The sequence below is a fragment of the Oreochromis niloticus genome, linkage group LG7, assembly GCF_001858045.2.
Source record: "Oreochromis niloticus isolate F11D_XX linkage group LG7, O_niloticus_UMD_NMBU, whole genome shotgun sequence".
In the NCBI taxonomy this organism is placed as follows: domain Eukaryota; kingdom Metazoa; phylum Chordata; class Actinopteri; order Cichliformes; family Cichlidae; genus Oreochromis; species Oreochromis niloticus.
The window spans coordinates 51,945,872-51,966,498 of NC_031972.2; the positions used below are offsets into that span (position 1 = coordinate 51,945,872).

The following is a 20,627-nucleotide window of genomic DNA, read 5'->3' on the forward strand; positions in this document are numbered from 1 at the left end:
TAACATAGTCCTAAAGTAAAGCCTATCAGTGATGCTTAGCTATAAGTCCCTTAAAACACCACTTGACACATTTCTACAACTTGATGAGGAGTGACTCAGAAAAGAACCCAGACACAAACAAAACATGAGTGAATGCAGATGGTTTACCAAAGGACAAACCTAGTTGTTAGATCAGAGATTATGTAAAATCTGCCTTAAGCCACAGATTGAGTAAGCTTCATTATAAGTAGTCTAAGACAGACAGAACAACATATGAATCATAAACAGCGGAAAGTACCATCTCCTTCTACAGTGTTAAATATTTGTGTAGACACTGCAGATCAAAACGTTCAAACCACGTGGCTGTAAAACAGAGCCCACAACAACATAGTGTGTCACTCCAAGTCAGTGGCTGAAAGAGCGTGTCTCCTAGAATGAAACTGCAGCAACAGGGTTTGGTCAATAGAGTGTGGCCAAAAGACTGTGAGAGCCAAGTTCAGAGTCAAGTGTTCCACTATAATGGATAATGGATGCTGTGTTATCTCATATTTGGAGACAGGACGAGAGAAGCATAAACAACACAAGGTTTCCATGGAGTTTCTGGACTTCAATTAGTTAATCTGAAAGAAAATCTTACAACCGTATCAGACTCCACCCAAATGACCATTTCTTGTTTTTGTCTATGCACGTACACTGTAGTACCAAATCTCTTTACATAAGCAGGATGTACTCTGTGCAGTCATTAAGAACGCTGTGACTAGATCTAGGTAAAAGACAGCTTAAGCTCAAGATCCTTGCTTTGTCATCTGCCCTCTCATCATGCTGAAAGTTATTTACAGAGTACTCTGACTGATTAAAACACAGCCTGCTAAGATTGAATAACAATATCTTACCTGATAGGATGACTCCTTGTGAACAGTAAATTGTCACACTCTTTTTTATGATGAAGAAATCATTACAAGACATTAGCAAGTTTTCTTATCTCTTTAAATATTTTGTGAATATTGAAATAAATAATGCTTTTCATATTAAAAAAAACAGTTTTTTTTAAAACATTCAGGATTAAATAACAAGTTAATACCGTACCAAAATACATGTGTGTAACAAAGACTACATGACGACACAAGCTATAAAGAGACATTATGTTAAATTCATAGAATTAAAGCAACACAAGGCACAGCTTAGTACATTCTGGTGTAAATAAAGTTTTAAGTGGTTCATTAGCTACATTATTGCTCTATAACACTCTCTATCAAGGGACTAAAGCAATAATTCAGGTAAGGAATCTGACTCCATCTCAGGCTACTGAGGCCAACTCTGTGTTCTTTAGAGGTTTTCTCTACAAGGTGATTAAAATAATTCATTTTAACAATATTATGTGCACTATTTTATTTGTATTATAGTATAGATCAACAAAAAAAGAAAAAAAAGAAAGTGCTATCAGTGCTATAATACTGTCAAACTGAAGGGACACAAAATGTGTACGAAAATAAGATTTTTGTTATGTTTTTTCTTATAGTGGTACTCAATCTTTAACATCCTTTCCAGTATAATAATACGCCTCCTCTGCACTTCCCCAAACCGTCTCAGCTGAGCTGTCCATCTGATCGACTCATTTCTAATCCCAACAAAATCAAATCTCTACCACCTCCAGCTCGGCCTCCTGTCTTTTTGTCACTGCCACCGTCTCCAAACCGTACATCATAACAGGTCTCACTGCCATCTTGTAAACCTTCCCTTTCACTCTTGCTGTTATCCTTCTGTCACAAATCACCCCGTCAATTGTTTCCATCCACTCCACACTACCTGCACTTGCTTCTTCTCCTCTTTTATGCATTATCCCTGCTGTGGATGAGCAATGCCAACTCATCCACCTTCACTATCCCTACCCTGTCCAGCGTCAGGAAAACACATACCCAATTTCACTGAGTATGTGTTAGAAATTATAACACTACAAATAGGCCAAACTTTTGCATGTTTTAGAGTATTTTTGACCTAACTGCTTTTAAATACTGAGAGAAGCCATTTCCCAATATCAAAAGCCAAATATTTTCATTGTACATTTTTAAAATATCTTTCTGAGCACTGAGACAGCTAGGCAAAAAGAAGGTGGAGACACATTCTTAAATTATCTGGTCAGCAGTGCAGTGTCAAAAAATAAACAGATAATTTACATTGTTTGGCTCTATATGGACTAAAGTGGAAAGAGCTCTCCCCCCCAAATTTTTTTGGGCTCTATATGGACTAAAATGGAAAGAGGAAAGTGGTAAGACTTACAATTAAGCCGACTTACTGTTTAAAGATTGTCTGTGGCCCTTTGACTGGAAGCTTTCCCACTTACACTCATAGTTTAATAGTGTTGTTGACTTGAGATATGCATTCAAGAATGGAGGAATTACCTCTGATTACTTTCTGTGCCTTCCATTTCTTTCTTTCATTGTGTTAAAAGGAAGAAAGGTACTCAGCTAAAGTGTTTTATGTAAGATGCTCAGATGTTTTCAATCACCATTAGAGACCATTCTAATGCAGTGTTCACTGCAGCTGACCGGTTGTACTTCTTTCTTTTTCTGCCCACTTCCTGTTCTAGCCCCTCTTTGAAACAATAAGCTTTTTTCACAACAGAAATGTTTCTGTGTAAGGTTCCGCTAAAGGCTTGACATGGATTTCCGTTGGTGCATTATTATAACCATGAATACAGGGGGCTTGAAGTTTTGACACTGCAAATTAAAAGTAGTGAGTAACAGAGACTCAGTTCAAAAAGAAATTATTGCCACAAGCAGCGTGATCCATATCATCTCTGGAATAAGAGCTGGTGCAGCGTTCCAGTTGTCAGGTGTATTGCTTTTTGAGCACTTTTTTGGTTCTTGGTTCTCTATGAGCTCGTATGTTCCCACCACTTTGATGTAGTCTTTCTCTTTCGAAATGCATCTGTACGTGCCATAGTTCTCCTGTGACATGGACGGAATGAGGTGCAGACAGTTGGTAAGCATCTGCAAACAAGGACTCTTTTGGCCTTTTTGCTCCCATGTATACTCGGCGTGGTAGGAGTCTATAGGACAGGACAGATAGAAAGGCACACCCTGGGGGAGTGAATGAACTGTCCTCAAATGCACTGATGATAATGGACGTATCTCACGTTTGGTCCGGTTTCTTAGCGCTTGGAAAAAAGAAAGAAAGGAAAAAAAGAGAAAGAGAGCGATCAGAGAGATTAGACTAAATTTGTTCCTGGAGTCTACAGCAAGATGAACAAATGTCTCATTGTTAGCTACCTTTAACTGTTAAATTGCATACGTTTGTTTTCCCATCCACGATATTCTGAATGCTCCCGCTGCAAAGACGAATAAAACATGTTTCAGTGAGTGATGTTTCTGCAAGATTTTTTGCTCTTTGATTATCTGTCAATTCAATTCTGATAAAGAATATGCAAAGGATTCATTTCTACAGCTGTTACAGGTATTGTGCAAAACATAATAATAAAATGTCCCAGAGGATCTTGGTAAGACTGCTTCTCGCACTTACGGGACAGTCGAGGTGCATCCATCGTTAGTCCAGGCACAGTATGGATCCCGGGCCAGAACACATTCTTCGCAAGACTTGCTGTACTCCTGACAACTCTGAAGGTTTACTGCAGTTATTCTCTCAGCAAACCCCACAATTAAGGTTTTCTGAGCAAAGGAAGACAAAAATCTAAATTTACTTTAAACCTGGATGAGAAGATTTTATTTTTTGGTGAAATTGTAGACTCTATAGCCTGCTTATTGATAGATTTGTCTTTCTCCTGGCGCTAGACAACTAACATGAGGTGTTTGTCAGCTAAAAATAGCTGCCTGTGAAGCACAAAAGCAATGAGCCAACAGATAAAATGCGACGCTCTGCAAAAAGAAATTGCAACATCATGTTTCACTGAAGGTTGGCGCTGACAGCAGCTGAGAGAAACACTAATGCCAGAACCGCAAAGCACAGTGCCCTGCACTTAGTATGGCATTTTAAATGAACCGTACCTTTTTAGAGTCAAGCTTCATTGACTGTATGATTGAAGAGTTGGAGAGCTGTGTTTCAGATATGATAAAAGGTTCTGACCCAGACTCCAAGACTTTATGGATCTTCCCGGAATCTGTTGGAACAGGAATTTGATATTGTGTTATTTTTTGCAAGTGATATATCTGGCTAGGTATTTTTAGCTTATTGTTCCTAACAGATATCACAGACAATGCATTCTTAAAAGGTAAGACAATTGAAAGGCAGCGAAGGCGCTAATGACAAAACAAGAATCCAAGGACCCTGTGCTGTTGAACAATGACATACCAGTAGCTAGAAGCAGAATGTTATAAAATCTTTGGTCTGCAGCCTGAACTCTGTCCACGACTATCTTGGTGTAGTTGTTGGTGCTTATATAAAAAGGATCTGAGTCAACCCAGTCGGCCATTTCTGAGTGATCCTTCACAATATTGACTGTGTCACGTGGCAAAGACTTGCTGTTCTTGGAACACTGAAAAATAAATGCAAAAATAGTCTGCATACTGCATGAAAGGAAACAAATAGTCTGAATTGTCCAAAAAACAAAGCACAGACAAACTTTTCCACATCGTAAATTACAGGGGTGGTTTTATTTACAAAATATAGCAACATGACCAGAGAAAGGACCGCAATTGGTGTCAGCCCCTCTGTGAAACTTGCATTATGGTTGCACCACAATGAGGGGAAACTGCAAATACAAAGGGCCTTCATTTGTTCCATTTAATCTCAGTGGATACCAAATAAATAACCACAGTCTCTATGATGGAAACAATGAATGCGATGAAACTATGCGTGCACACGGCTGTTCCCATGTCTTTTTGTTTCTTTGTTTTTTTTAAAACCACAGGTTGTACTCATGCACATGATATAGAATAAACTGCTTAGACTGCATGTGAGCAAAATGAAAATAGAAATATAAAAATAAAACCATTAGAGGAAGTTCTCTGTAAATTCTGTTTCCTTAAGTAACGTAGCAACGCAATAAAGTTCTTACCGTTCCTGGCCTTGGTGTGGGAATGTTGGCGTTGTAGCCCTTGAAATTGGAGTTCTCAAATATATTTTCAATCATTTTTATTGTATAGATGCAGACTGCTGTAGAATTCCTAGAGGAGATATAAAAAAGAAAGGTCACCAGAGAGTTCATTATAGGTTTAAATCATCTGTAAATTTGTTATTGCGTCAGCTCATGGGAGTGGAAAAAGGGCAACACCCTTGACAATGAGGACAAACAGATGACCAACAGTCTAACATCATGTGTTTTTGGAGCTACAGTCCTAGGATACAAGGAATGGAAAGTCATGGTGCTAAAGCAGTGGTTCTTAACCTTGTTGGAGGTACCGAACCCCGCCAGTTTCATATGCACATTCACTGAACCCCTCTTTAGTGAAAAATAAAATGTGATTTTTTTCAAATTCAAGACATACATATGTTTTTTATTGGTGCACAAAATTAGCCGTGCACGTCACGGCGGAGGCTCTGCCGAATCCCTGAGACCGACTCACCGAACCCCTGGGGTTTGATCGAACCCAGGTTAAGAACCACTGTGCTAAAGCAATACCGCCCCTCTTAATGTTTTGCTTTTGATTGTGCTGTCACTCTCATGTTTACATGTTGCTTAGGTATTAAAAATGAAGCATCTAACCAGTTGCTCGTGAAGAGGGCATAGACCTTGGTGTCTTGCCAGTTGTCTGCATGCATCACATAAACATCTTGGAGGCGGTTAAAATACAGCGACTCCTTTGGAATTCCACACACAAGACGGGCCTTGAGAAAAGATGTCCACATGTTCTGGAAAAATCGTTTTGATCCACCTTCATCCACCTGAAACATGATGCCGACAGGTTATTTCGAGAGGAAGCTCATTAATCCTGCTTCGGCTGAAGGCTATTCGATACAGCTGCCATTACATTCAGCTGTATCAGAAATGTGAAATGAGAACACCCAAACACTTTTAGGGCATGTCATGTCTCGTTTTGCACAGATGTCAAGCGAGGATCCTGAAAACAACATTTTAGCAAAATGAAAGCATTTCAGGCTGGTTAATGTAAAAAAGATGAAGTCCAAGTTTTTTTATTGGTGGTGGGTCAAAGGTTTGTTTGCTTTTGCTTTGTTGTGCAAATCAATAATTTCCTGTGAAGGAAATGCTGGATGAGCATAATTACTGCTTCCATAAAAACATAAAGCCTAACATCAACATCAAGCACTTCTGATCTGACAGACCTTAGTATCTTGTTTCTTCTTTATGGAAAATTATGCAGAATATTACTGTAAAGGAAGCAGGGGAAACCCTCACAGAATAATATTAGAATTATTCACAATCACTGCCTTTAATTTAGATTCAGTACAGCAGATGGTTGTAACATAAAATAAGATATCAAGCAGATTTTGCGTTTAAGTATCGACTTGTTAGGGCCCGAGCACTTCGAGTGCGAAGGCCCTATTGTATCTGCTCTGTTTCTTATTATTATTATTATTATTATTATTATTATTCAGGCAAAACAAGGGCCTTTTTGAGGGCTTTAACATGCTCAAAAACTCTTGAAATTTTGCACACATGCCAGGTCTGGTGAAAAATTTTGTATTTTATTGGTTTTACATATGAGCACTGGGAAATGGCTCTAGAGCGCCACCTATGCCTTGTTAAATGCAGCCCTACGAACACATCGTTTGAGCTACATGTCTGAAATCTGGCACACATGTGTATCATGCCAAGACGAACAAAAAAGTCTGTGGGCCCATTGACGCAAACCCAACAGGAAGTCCGCCATTTGGAAGTGAAGGTGACATTTTGGCTCTAATTTTGCCATTTCCATGCCTCGAACTTTTGCGAACTCCTCATTGGAATTTCATCGTACAAGCTTCATATTTGGTCAGTGTCAACTACACACCTGGGCCATGTTAAATTGCGGAGCTTTTGAGTTTTCGGGATACGGTGAGGCCGTGGCGCCACGGCGAATTTCGATGACTCGCCATGAAAATCTTATTGCCTCTCGTTCTGTCATACATTGTCCGACCTTGACCAAAGTGGACACATATGATAAGGCTCCACCCCTGAACATATTTCAACTGCCATATTTGACATCAGGGACAGCGCCACCTAGTGGGAACAGGAAATGTCATGTTTTACACTTTGGGGTACAGTATTGTAATGGGTGACATCTGCAGCCTCAAATTTCTCCAGGAAAGCCTTAAGGAGTTGGTCTTGGGTTACAGAAAAAACTGTGAGTTTTCGCTGAAGGGTGTGACCCCAGCAGCATGGCGAACATTGAGGTCTCGCCATGAAGAAACAAATTAGTGTAACTCAATGAAATCCAATGTGATCAGTACCAGATTTTACAGGGATGATGTCAGACCCGCCCTGAACAGATTGATATGCCCATTGTCAGGAATACGTAGAGCGCCACCTAGTGGCACCAGGAAATGTCATGTCTTTCATTTTGTTGTACTGATTTTCACAGGTTCATCGTGGCCACCTCAAAAGCGGTGAATATCACCATCAGTCTCTCTTGATGCTTCAGTGAGAAAATTGTGACTATAAACTGAACGGCGCGCCCTGGTGGCAACGCAGTTCACCATGAAAGATGAAGTGGCTTTTGAGGGGCTTGAAAAGTTTAAAAAGTCTTGAAATTTGGCGCACACCTCTAATGTGATGAGGGATTTCTTTTTATATGTTCATTTTCCTTGAACAGCACAAAATGGCTCCACAGCGCCCCCTACAAAATTTCAAAACAACAGCCCCTGCTCTGTGTTTTATGTATGAGTTTGAAACCTGGCAAGCTTATTGGAGATATCAAGATGTACAAAAAAGTCTCTTGGAGCAATATCCCAAATCCAACAGGAAGTCAGCCATTTTAAAATTAAGGTGTAATTTTAGCCACTTTTTCACCTCTTTTCAGGCCTCATACTTTGACGAACTCCTCCAAGGGATTTCATCAGATTAACCCGATCTCCTGTGTATGGAATCTAAAGACCTTTGTGATGTTAAATTGCGAAGCTTTTTACGTTCAGGGAAACGGGGTGGCCATGGCGGCACGTGGAGTTTCAATCCCTCGCCAAAAAGCAGTAATCTGCTGTCACTCAAAAACACAATGTCCAATCTCTCCCAAAGTTCGCAGGCGTGATGAGACTCAAGGTCGGAAATGTTTGTTATCCCATTTGTCAGTAATGGTTAGAGCGCCACCTAGTGGGACGATTATAATAATGATTGAATGAGATGAATCGTTTGCTGGTGGTTCTAGGCATGAATTCCATCAATGTGACATCAGATCGGACGTGCTGGTTGTAGGTGTTGGGCGTGGCCCGACGTGCCGGGGTGCGAAGGCCCTCATAACGCTGCTTGCAGCTTTAATTATTATTATTATTATTATTATTCAGGCAAAAGAAGGGCCTTTTTGAGGGCTTTAACATGCTCGAAAACTCTTGGAATTTTGCACACATGTCAGGTCTGGTGAAAAATTTTGTATTTTAATGGTTTTACATATGAGCACTGGGAAATGGCTCTGTAGCGCCACCTATGCCTTGTTAAATGCAGCCCTACGAACACATCGTTTTAGCTACATGTATGAAATTTGGCACACATGTGTATCGTGCCAAGACGAACAAAAAAGTCTTTGGGACCATTGACGCAAACCCAACAGGAAGTCCGCCATTTGGAAGTGAAGGTGACATTTTGGCTCTAATTTTGCCATTTCCATGCCTCGAACTTTTGCGAACTCCTCATTGGAATTTCATCGTACAAGCTTCATATTTGGTCAGTGTCAACTACACACCTGGGCCATGTTAAATTGCGGAGCTTTTGAGTTTTCGGGATACGGTGAGGCCGTGGCGCCACGGCGAATTTCGATGACTCGCCATGAAAATCTTATTGCCTCTCGTTCTGTCATACATTGTCCGACCTTGACCAAAGTGGACACATATGATAAGGCTCCACCCCTGAACATATTTCAACTGCCATATTTGACATCAGGTACAGCGCCACCTAGTGGGAACAGGAAATGTCATGTTTTACACTTTGGGGTACAGTATTGTAATGGGTGACATCTGCAGCCGCAAATTTCTCCAGGAAAGCCTTAAGGAGTTGGTCTTGGGTTACAGAGAAAACTGTGAGTTTTCGCTGAAGGGTGTGACCCCAGCAGCATGGCGAACATTGATGTCTCGCCATGAAGAAACAAATTAGTATAACTCAATGAAATCCAGTCTGATCAGAACCAGACTTTACAGGCATGATGTCAGACCCGTCCTGAACAGATTGATGTGCCCATTGTCAGGAATACGCAGAGCGCCACCTAGTGGCAACAGGAAATGTCATGGCTTACATTTTGTTATACTGATTTTCACAGGTTCATCGTGGCCACTTCAAAAGCGGTGAATATTGCCATCAGTCCCTCATGATGCTTCAGTGAGAAAATTGTGACTATAAACTGAACGGCGCACCCTGGTGGCAACGCAGTTCACCATGAAAGATGAAGTGGATTTTGAGGGGCTTGGAAAGTTTAAAAAGTCTTGAAATTTGGCCAACTCCTCCAATGTGATGAGCGCTTTCTTGTTACGTGATCATTTTCATTGAATAGCGCAAAATGGCTCCACAGCGCCCCCTACAAAATTTCAAAACAACAGCCCCTCCTCTGTGTTTTATGTATGAGTCTGAAACCTGGTAAGCTTATGGAGGATATCAAGATGTACAAAAACGTCTCCTGGAGCAATATCCCAAATCCAACAGGAAGTCAGCCATTTTAAAATTAATGTGTAAATTTGGCGACATTTTCCCCTCTTTTCAGGCCTCATACTTTGACGAACTCCTCCAAGGGATTTCATTAGATTTACGCGATCTCCTGTGTGTGGAATCTAAAGACCTTTGTGATGTTAAATTGCGAAACTTTTTACGTTCAGGGAAACGAGGTGGTCATGGCGGCACGTGGAGTTTCAATCACTCGCCAAAAAGCAGTAACCTGCTGTCGCTCAAAAACACAATGTCCAATCTCTCCCAAAGGTCGCAGGCGTGATGAGACTCGAGCTCGGAAATGTTTGTTATGCCATTTGTCAGTAATGGTTAGAGCGCCACCTAGTGGGACGACTATAATAATGGTTGAATGAGATGAAATTTTAGCTGGTGGTTAAATGCATGAATTCCATCAATGTGACATCAGATCGGAAGCGCTGGTTTTAGGTGTTGGGCTTGGCTCGACGCGCCGGGGGTGCGAGGGCCCTCATATCGCTGCTTGCAGCTTTAATTATTATTATTATTATTATTATTTTTCATTGAAATGAATTGCCTTTTTGAGGGCTTTAACATGCTCAAAAACTCATGAAATTTTGCACACATGCCAGGTCTGGTGAAAAATTTTGTATTTTAATGGTTTGACATATGAGCACTGGGAAATGGCTCTGTAGCGCCACCTATGCCTTGTTAAATGCAGCCCTACGAACACATCGTTTTAGCTACATGTATGAAATTTGGCACACAACTGGGACCATTGACGCAGACCCAACAGGAAGTCCGCCATTTTGGATTGAAGGTCACATTTTGGCTCTAATTTTGCCATTTCCATGCCTCGAACTTTTGCGAACTCCTCATTGGAATTTCATCGTACAAGCTTCATATTTGGTCAGTGTCAACTACACACCTGGGCCATGTTAAATTGCGGAGCTTTTGAGTTTTCGGGATACGGTGAGGCCGTGGCGCCACGGCGAATTTCGATGACTCACCATGAAAATCTTATTGCCTCTCGTTCTGTCATACATTGTCCGACCTTGACCAAAGTGGACACATATGATAAGGCTCCACCCCTGAACATATTTCAAATGCCATATTTGACATCAGGGAGAGCGCCACCTAGTGGAAACAGGAAATGTCATGTTTTACACTTTGGGGTACAGTATTGTAATGGGTGACATCTGCAGCCTCAAATTTCTCCAGGAAAGCCTTAAGGAGTTGGTCTTGGGTTACAGAGAAAACTGTGAGTTTTCGCTGAAGGGTGTGACCCCAGCAGCATGGCGAACATTGATGTCTCGCCATGAAGAAACAAATTAGTATAACTCAATGAAATCCAATCTGATCAGTACCAGATTTTACAGGGATGATGTCAGACCCGCCCTGAACAGATTGATGTGCCCATTGTCAGGAATACGTAGAGCGCCACCTAGTGGCACCAGGAAATGTCATGTCTTTCATTTTGTTGCACTGATTTTCACAGGTTCATCGTGGCCACCTCAAAAGCGGTGAGTATCACCATCAGTCCTTCATGATGCTTCTATGCGAAAATTGTGACTTTAAACTGAACGGCGCACCCTGGTGGCAACGCGGTTCACCATGAAAGACGAAGTGGCTTTTGAGGGGCTTGGAAATTTAAAAAAGTCTTGGAATTTGGCCCAAACCTCCAATGTGATGAGCGCTTTGTTGTTATGTGATCATTTTCCTTGAATAGTGCAAAATGGCTCCACAGCGCCCCCTACAAAATTTCAAAACATCAGCCCCTGCTCTGTGTTTTATTTATAAGTCTGAAACCTGGTAAGCTTATGGAGGATATCAAGATGTACAAAAAAGTCTCTTGGAGCAATATCCCAAATCCAACAGGAAGTCAGCCATTTTAAAATTAAGGTGTAATTTTAGCCACTTTTTCGCCTCTTTTCAGGCCTCATACTTTGACGAACTCCTCCAAGGGATTTCATCAGATTAACCCGATCTCCTGTGTGTGGAATCTAAAGACCTTTGTGATGTTAAATTGCGAAGCTTTTTACGTTCAGGGAAACGGGGTGGTCATGGCGGCACGTGGAGTTTCAATCCCTCGCCAAAAAGCAGTAATCTGCTGTCACTCAAAAACACAATGTCCAATCTCTCCCAAAGGTCGCAAGCGTGATGAGACTCGAGCACGGAAATGTTTGTTATGCCATTTGTCAGTAATGCTTAGAACGCCACCTAGTGGGACGACTATAATCATGATTGAATGAGATGAAATGTTAGCTGGTGGTTAAATGCAGGAATTCCATCAATGTGATATCAGATCGGAAGCGCTGGTTTTAGGTGTTGGGCTTGGCTCGACGTGCTGGGGTGCGAGGGCCCTCATATCGCTGCTTGCAGCTTTAATTTCAAGTTGTTCTCTTTTCATTCTTGACTTAAGTTGCGAGACATGAAGCTTCTCCGCTGGTTTACAAAAGTCACTGTAGTTTTTAAGCTCATCTCACAGGTTTTGTGTTTTTTTAACTGCGTCATTTTAGGCAACCTGTACTGTTGATGTGTCCAAATAAAGTATTTGTTCAACCTCGGACTGAACTGACTGACTCAACCTTCCCTCTGCTATTATCACACCGTCTCACACATACTGAGCCAATAATGCCTCTCCTTTATTTTAATGGACATGATCACATTTTGCCATTCATTACGAATATTGTTGTTCTAAAGCTTACAACATTATTACAACATTTTCCAACTGTGTGGCAAAACAAAAACAACTGAAACAACCTCAAATTTGCTTCAAGTACTTTGGTATTGGACATACTCTGTCAATGCCAGAGCCTTGCACTCATGCGAAATGCAATCGCAAAACTTTATCCATTTGTAGATTAAATTAGACTGAATGCCACATTCAAAGGTGGGTGTGGTCCATCCTATGAGGACTGGGCACAAAGGGTTCCAGAATGAGCGGGCACAATCCACCTTCCAAAATACTTGAAAAAGGTGTGCTTATGTAGTCACAGTAATACTTTTGATTGTTCCTAATTATTGAAAGTGAGATGAAGATGTTTTAGAGAATTTATCTGTACACAAAGTTGAGTTTCATTGATGTTAACTCAGCTTTTTTCACCATACCTTACAAACTCTGGCAACCCTAGATATCAGTGGGTCAACCTCTCGGTTGTGGTCTGAGTTCTTCTCACGGAAAAAGACATAAATTTTCTCATTGTCTGGGTCGTCCTTCCGCTGCACCCATGACGCAGAGACAAACGTGGGCTCTGTGAACACATGATAAAAAATGTGTTTACAGTGTGGCACAAACTGAAAAAAACAGGAAGCCTGCCACAACAAACTTGAACCAAAGCATAATTACCCTACAATGAGGTGAGGAGTGAACAAGACAAACTTTTAAGCCAAACATATTCTGATTATACGACACCAATGTATTAAATTACAGTAGTTTTCCTCTATTATAAATTAAAAGCAGGTGTTTATTTACCTGAGACCCAGCTGTCATACATCCAGACATTAGTCCTGCGGCCAGCTTTTCTTCTGAACTGCAATGTACTTCCATCAGCATCCAAAGGTGCTGCTGCATACAGATCCCCTTCTAAAAATAGTCAATACATCAAATTGAAAGGGACAAAAATGTTGAATTTTGGAATAATCAGTTACATTAATCTGGGCACTGACAATTAAAACCTTGAAAACTTAGTAACTACAGAAGTGGCGCATGACATACCTACTGTGAGCGATAGGGAGTTCTGTGTGTAGATAAATGGAGAGATTCCAGTCCCATCACGACTATCGAATATTTCAAGAGACTGATTGTTCACTGAAGGGCGCTGCAGGGTCACAGAGAGTCAACAGAACACAGTGACATTACTTCAAGAGAACTGTGACGGGAAACCAGAAAACACCAGACACCCAGCACCTTAATTAAATTATAGATGAGGGCACCCAATTAAAGTTTAACAAGAAGCACCAGAGCTCCACTCCTTAATTGGCTTTTCTCTGCTGCTTCTTGTAACTACTTTAGTTTCCATTAACTTGTCACAGAAGTGCAGAAAGTCACAGATTTTTAGTCTACAGTTTAACACATTTAACACTTTTTAGAATCACTCACAAGTTGCCAGCACTCTGGTTTCTGTCCGTTTGTCCCGCAGACAAACAGGTCGTTCTGAAACTTCTCAATGACAGTGATAACATTTTCACAGGGGTCCTATGACACAGAGAGAACTTTGTTATGCAAACCGATTCTATATTTCATTTTCACAATGTATTTATTAACACATCTCTGATCATTCTGTAATCACCAACCTCTTGGCATTCCTCTTGCCCCGTTGCATTCAGATGAAATTTCTGTCAACACATCGATTGTAGACAGATTATACATGACTTTAGCAACATTTCAAAAACATAAGAAGCATCTGAAACTAAGAAACTAATTACAACACTGTCTACTGAAATATCTGTCTGACAGATTAATAAAAGGATAGACTAAAACCAGTTCCCTTAATTCAAATGTCTTCTTAATTCCCTTCAGCTTCTCTTCCCACAGCATGACATCCATTAGTGATATTAATGATAAGACCCATTTCCTCTCTTATGGTCAAGAATGATTTACCTAAAATGTAACATTAAGATAAAAAAAAAAAAGTCATACTGAAATTTCTGGTTTATTACATATTGTATTCTTCATGAATCTGTCTGTGCCATGAGCTCAGCACCTGGACCTGTTAATGAGCGCTTGAGGCTACAGTACATGTAAGGTCTTGTATGGCAGATAGACGCTTATTAAGACTGTCACAGCCATCTGATGGGTTTAATGGCTCCAGCTGCAAATCTACAGCAGCTCTACTGCTTAACCCCACAGGAATTGAGAAAAAAAGAAACAACAACAACAACATAATAAGAAAACATAAATAAAGATCAAAAATGATTAGTTTACGATATGTTGCTCCAACCCACCTCTATGATGTGGAAGTCGTCCACATTGAGTTTCAATATAAAATCATTGCCTCCCAGGTACAGTTCATCTGAGCCCTCCTCATAGAACAACACGCTGTGGTTCTGATTAATTTGGTATTCAAGCCCAACGCTTAGAATATCTGCAGGGTGAAAAGGCATCTCATAATCATGCTTTAATAAGGAATTACCGCATTCTGCACTTGCATCAAAACATGAGAAGATGAATCGGATTTGTCCTTGCAGTGTTTTTGCCTAAAGTGAATAGGCAAAGAAACACCACAGCTTTCGTAATGTAATACCGCCACTGTGTCTATAATGTTAACGCAGCCTACCTTTGCTCAGAAGTCGAGGAGTATTTTTAGACCCCAGAGTCGGTGTATCCTTCAAACCAGCGGAAAGAGCCAGCTGCAAATCCCCGACAAGCCAAAATAAAGAGAAAACAAAACGCCTCATATTGCGCCTTAGCTGCTCAGCTGTTCTACAATCCATTTGAACCCTCAAAATCCATCTGCTGGACTCGCTCCAGCCTAACTGACTATAAAAGCCTTGTGGGCGTGGTTCCCTATATATACTGCCTTATATAAAACACAAGTCTTAGAAACATATGGATTGTTTCGCGTGTCAATTTAATATAACAATTTCTTCGTTATTAGTGGGTTTGCGTCACCTATCAAATTAAAAGCTTCGTATAGATGACGTTATTTGAACTGGGCTGAAACTGTAGCCGAAAAAAACGTCGACTGCATTTCAGATAGTGTTATACTGCAAGATCAGACTTACTCTAATCCTTTTAACACCGACTGCTTCACAGTTAAATCCTTGCGTAAATCCACCTTACTGGAAACGGAATCCTGGACACTCTTTAGTGGTTTTAAATGAACCTTCTTCCTCATTACAGGATAAATAATGTCGAGAGAAAAAGCTATCAGCAAAAAGTTATTTATTTATATCACGTTTGAATTCGGATTCTACGAGAATAAAGTTGTTGTTTTTTTAATTCTTGAAAAAATTATAAACCGATAAAAATAGTGAAACTGTCGCATTGTAAATGCTGTTCAGGTAGTTTTCCTGCAAGCAGCTCCCCTGCTTTGAAGTACAGTCAGCTGCTCTGGTCTGATGGTGTTCTCACGAGATCAAGATGTGAGATGAACAACTTCTGTTTTATGGAGAAAGGAGAAAAATTGCCACAAACAGAAGCGTCACAGTTCAAATTAATTTAGAAAGAAAGGTTTCTGATGTACATTTATATAGATTTAGAATAGAATAAAATAGAATAGAACAGAATAGAATAGAATAGAATAGCCCTTTATTGTCACTGTACATGAACAACGCAATTATGGGTGCTCCACGCCAACTGCGCAACGGCAGCAGCCCAAGCAGAGAAGCCCAGACCTCCCTCTCCCCAGCCACCTCCTCCAGCTTGTCCGGGGGAACACCAAGGCGATCCAGCCGAGAGAATTAATCTCTCCAGCGTGTCCTGGGTCTGCCCCGGGGCCTCCTCCCTGGGACATGCCCGGAACACCTCACCCAGGAGGCGCCCAGGAGTCATCCTTGTCAGATGCCCAACCACCTCAACTGGCTCATTTCGATGTGATGGAGCAGCGGCTCTAGTCCCGGATGGCTTCTTACCCTATCTCTAAGGGAGGGGCCAGCCACCCTTCGGAGGAAGCCCATTTCCACCGCTTTTATCCGCGATCTCGTTCTTTCGGTCACTACCCAAATATAAATAGTAAAGACATCAGGAATAGATAGCAAAAAATAAGAGATATATACAGTCTAGAGGAACATATACAAACTAAGTAATATATACAAAACAAGAGAAAAGCACACAACCACTTCCAAGCAAAGTGCTGGGAAGCACTTCAAAGGGACTTGGTGTGAGTATAGAGTCCATATGTGAGTGGCCTGAGTGATGAGGGTTACTCAGACCATGGCTCAGATTGGTGAGGTTGGTGGGCAGGGGTGGGGTGTGGGGAGTGTTTGTTAACAGTCAGAATGGCCCAGGGGGAGAAGCTGTTAGTGAGTCTGGAGGTGTGGAATCTGATTGACCTGATTGAAGTGATGCTGTGACCGGAGGGCAGCGGGTCAAACAGGTGGTGTGTGGGGTGCAAGGGGTCACCTGTGATGGGCCTGGTTTTTCTGACACAGGTGGAACTGGCAATGGCCTCCAGGGGTGGCAGAGGGCAGCCAATGATTTTTTTGGGTGGTGTTAACTACCCTCTGTGCAGCCTTCCTGTACGCAGTAGTGGCCCCTGCGTACCAAACACCTAGGCAGTAGGAGAACACACTCCATATATTTTAACGTTAAATCAAATACTTGCTGGGACCAGCAGAGGTAGTAGATAGTGCAGTGGTAAGCAAGGAGGTTTTATACCGAAACTGATTGGCTGATGTTCAGCTTTTAGAGGTACATTTTAAAAAGTTTTTTCTGCCTTTGGAAACTACACCTCTACCACCATATCTGCAGATTTTCCCCATAAATTTCAATTAGGTGGTCCTTTTGGAGTCTCTGGGTGGGTTTACCCTCACTGTTTCCACAGACTAAAAACCAGCAATTGACTTGGAAATGCAAATGGGAAAGCAAAATATCCTTTTTTAAGTGTAAAAATATAAAACATTGTAGAGAAATATTAAGAAAAACAAAATAATTCAATTTTTACGGTAAAAGATGAAGCCTCTCAATACTGTGTGTGTGCAGTTACATCTGGCAGACGCTTTGAAACAGGAGAAAAGGCACAGCAGCAGGAGTTTATTTTGGATTAGCCTGTTCATTCCAGTAAAAAACAGAGATTAATTTTTATATACAGTGAAACATGGAAGTACCCTAAATAGTTATTTTTGGATTTAATGTGGCCTAAAAGCTGTTTAAAGAATCATGTGTTTAAGTGTGGGGCAGGTTTTCCAGCTGTGGTATTTCTATATTTGCATTTCAAGATGACCATGTGTCTTTTTCCAACATAACAACTTGAAGCTGCTGTTTTATTTTGTTCTAGCTTTGTGGCTTTTATTCTCTACCGGAACACAAACAAGATGCTTTATTGCATACAAACACATCTTTTTTTAAACTTTCCAAACAATCTTATTTGTCTGAAATTGTAAATCTAACTTGTGGTTCCCTGAAGGGTGTCTCACAATAAAGCCCTACTGTTACGTCCCCCGGAAGGGGTCTAGGCATGCGAGTGAGGGGACCAGTAACAAATGAGTCCAGAACAGAATGAAAGGAGAACAGACAGGTGCTTTTAGTAAATAAAATAGTCTTTATTATAAATAATCTTAACATAAAGAGCCGGCAACGCCGTTTGACTAATAACACTTAGAAAAAGGAAAAGGTTGCAACAACAAAGAACACAACAACCAAACAAAAACTCCACACCATGAGGAGGCACTTCCAGGGGCCCACAAGCTCACCCTGTCACTACTAGCAGCTAGCTTTACTGCCGCCGAGGCCCACAAGCCAACACTACTCACGTAAAGCAGCTACACTGCTTTACAATAAAGCAAGACCTTCCATTTCAGTAATATTCACATTTCAGGTACACCCTGAACATTTTCTCTTTAGTTTTACTGCTGCTTATTGTGTGCATCCATGACTATGTAAATATTTAGCTCAAGTCCTCTTAGCTCTGTAGAGGTTTTCCACAAATAATAAAAAATAATCCACATAAATAATCCACATAATTGTTGCTTCATATCACAGTGAGCTGATTTATAAGCCATTAAGGGACTGCCACACATTTCTTTAGTTGGCCCCATGTGTTCAAAACATCAATAGCAAACACATATACACCTTCCAAAGCAACAAACCTGTTCTTTATTGATAATCTCTTACATTTATAATATTTATTTTATAATATTTCTTTAAGAGGAACCACACACAGCCCATAGAGACCTGCATACACTCAAGGAGGAGTGTCCTGATTCAAATAAAAGATTGGTAAACCAATAAATGTTACTGAACTGGATTTACTGTCATCACAAGCCTCCTGCTTCTACTGGACAACCGCTGATGATTGCACCTCTACAGGTTCAGGACCTTAGATTTAAATCACTCATCGTCACACAGGTCACTTCAATATCCCTTGGACTGATACCCTGCTATACCATATAAATAAGTTACTCAAATCTAACTTCATCAAACATATTTTTTTCACTGTATAACATAAAAAATGAAGACAAAATAAAGGTTGTGAGGTATGTTTGTGTCTCATAATGATATATTTGCCGTCTTCTTTGCATCACAGCACATGACAATGGAACATTCAGCATAGTCTTTCATACTTTTTAATAGACGTATGGTCATGACTACCTATGAGGTGGCTGAGGTCTAGTGATTTGTATTTTTAAAAACAAGACCATAAGAACTGGCATGAATCACTGTGTGACCTGGGAGTTTTGGTTTAAAGTATTTAAATGAAATATTAAGAAAAACGCTTTACTCAGATTTTGAATGCACAATTTACTGCAAATTGTGCTTAATTTGACACTGAGAAAACACTTTCTGCTGTGTTCCGTTAGAAGTGTTAATGTTTGGAACTGGGTGGGGCAGATGTTATCAGCATGTAATACAGGGGTGTCCAACTCCAGGCCTCAAGGGCCGGTGTCCTGCAGGTTTTAGATATCGCCCTGTGTCAACACACCTGAATCAAATAATTAGTTCATTACCAGGCATCTGGAGAACTTCAAGACATGTTGAGGAGGTAATTTAGCCATTTAAATCAGCTGTGTTGGATCAAGGACACATCTAAAACCTGTAGGACACTAGCCCTTGAGGCCTGGAGTTGGACACCCCCGATGTAATGGGTGCTTTGCTTGTACGAAAGTGTCGGCTCTGTCCTTCAACTCTTCACTACATTCTCATACTGAATATTTAGAGCCAAACACCAAATACTTCTGGTATTTGAATGAAAGAGAGCAAAACTTAACGTGGAAAGTTGGAGGGAGGCGGAGAATCCTGGTACAATTTGTAAGAACTTCTACAGAAAGCCAGCTTCATGTTTTTGTTTACTAAAGATGGCGGCTCCCCACTTAGATGCTCCTCTTTTTCTTTTCTTTTTCCTTTATTTCCCTTATTGCATAGCCAAATTTACCTACAGTCATCTGGAATTATACAACATTGGTTATAACAGCCAGATCCCCGTTACCAGCGATTATCAGTGGATCAACAACATCCTGCCAGAGATACGGAGAACATCAGGCGCTCTGTGGATTATTATTGGCCAAGTGACGCAGGCGGCGGAAGGAACGCAAACAAAAGCGCAGCTGCCGGTCAGGCCTGCTAGCCAGGCTAAAGAAACAGCCTTTTAAACCACTGCTCCCTTCTTGCCGCACAGCCACTCGTCCGTGACTATTGTGTCTTGGTCGTCACGGAGACATGGCTACGCGAGGAAATTCCCAACGCCTCGATGCAGCTAGCAGGCCACACAATGCACCGCAGCGACCGAAAGACTACAGCAGCGAAAAACAGAGGAGGAGGTTTGTGCATTTACACACATAACAACTGGTGCACAAACACTAAGATCATCACCACAGTCTGTTCTCGGATATAGAGGCAATATCTGTCATGTGCAGGCCTTTCTACTTGCATAGAGAACTACCTGCAGTGCGAATAACAGCAGTCTACATACCACCAGACACTAATGTTAGCACAGCCCTTGCCTATCTGCACAACACAATCTCCGAACAGCAACGGACATATCCAGAGGGAGTACGTGTCATCGCAGGGGACTTTAACAAAGCATGCTCAAGAACTGTGCTGCCTAAATTTGTGCAACATGTGAAATGCCTGACGAGAGGGAATAACACCTTGGATCATGTTTACTCAAATATTAAGCAAGCCTACAGATCTGTTCCCCTCCCCCACCTGAGTATGTCCGACCACCTCTCCCTACTCGTTGTCCCGCCATAAACACCACTCAGGAAAAGGACAAAGCCCACCATCAGAACTATCAACTCCTTTTCTGAGGAAGCTCTGGCTCAACTACAGGACTGT

General features: G+C 41.1%; 1 protein-coding gene across 1 annotated transcript; it reads right to left on the reverse strand.

The window, feature by feature from the left end:
• Positions 1 to 62: 62 nt before the first annotated feature.
• On the reverse strand, positions 63 to 16,048 carry sema7a (semaphorin 7A (JohnMiltonHagen blood group)). Its single transcript, XM_005470693.4, has 14 exons — positions 14,971 to 16,048; positions 14,639 to 14,778; positions 13,988 to 14,029; positions 13,794 to 13,889; positions 13,410 to 13,512; positions 13,167 to 13,277; positions 12,803 to 12,945; positions 5,639 to 5,817; positions 4,991 to 5,099; positions 4,285 to 4,468; positions 3,981 to 4,093; positions 3,499 to 3,644; positions 3,249 to 3,307; positions 63 to 3,136 (listed from the first exon to the last, which is right to left on the reverse strand). Exons 1-14 carry the CDS (start codon positions 15,125 to 15,127, stop codon positions 2,733 to 2,735), a joined length of 1,986 nt encoding a protein of 661 aa, XP_005470750.1. The 5' UTR covers positions 15,128 to 16,048; the 3' UTR covers positions 63 to 2,732.
• Between the last annotated feature and the right edge of the window lie 4,579 nt (positions 16,049 to 20,627).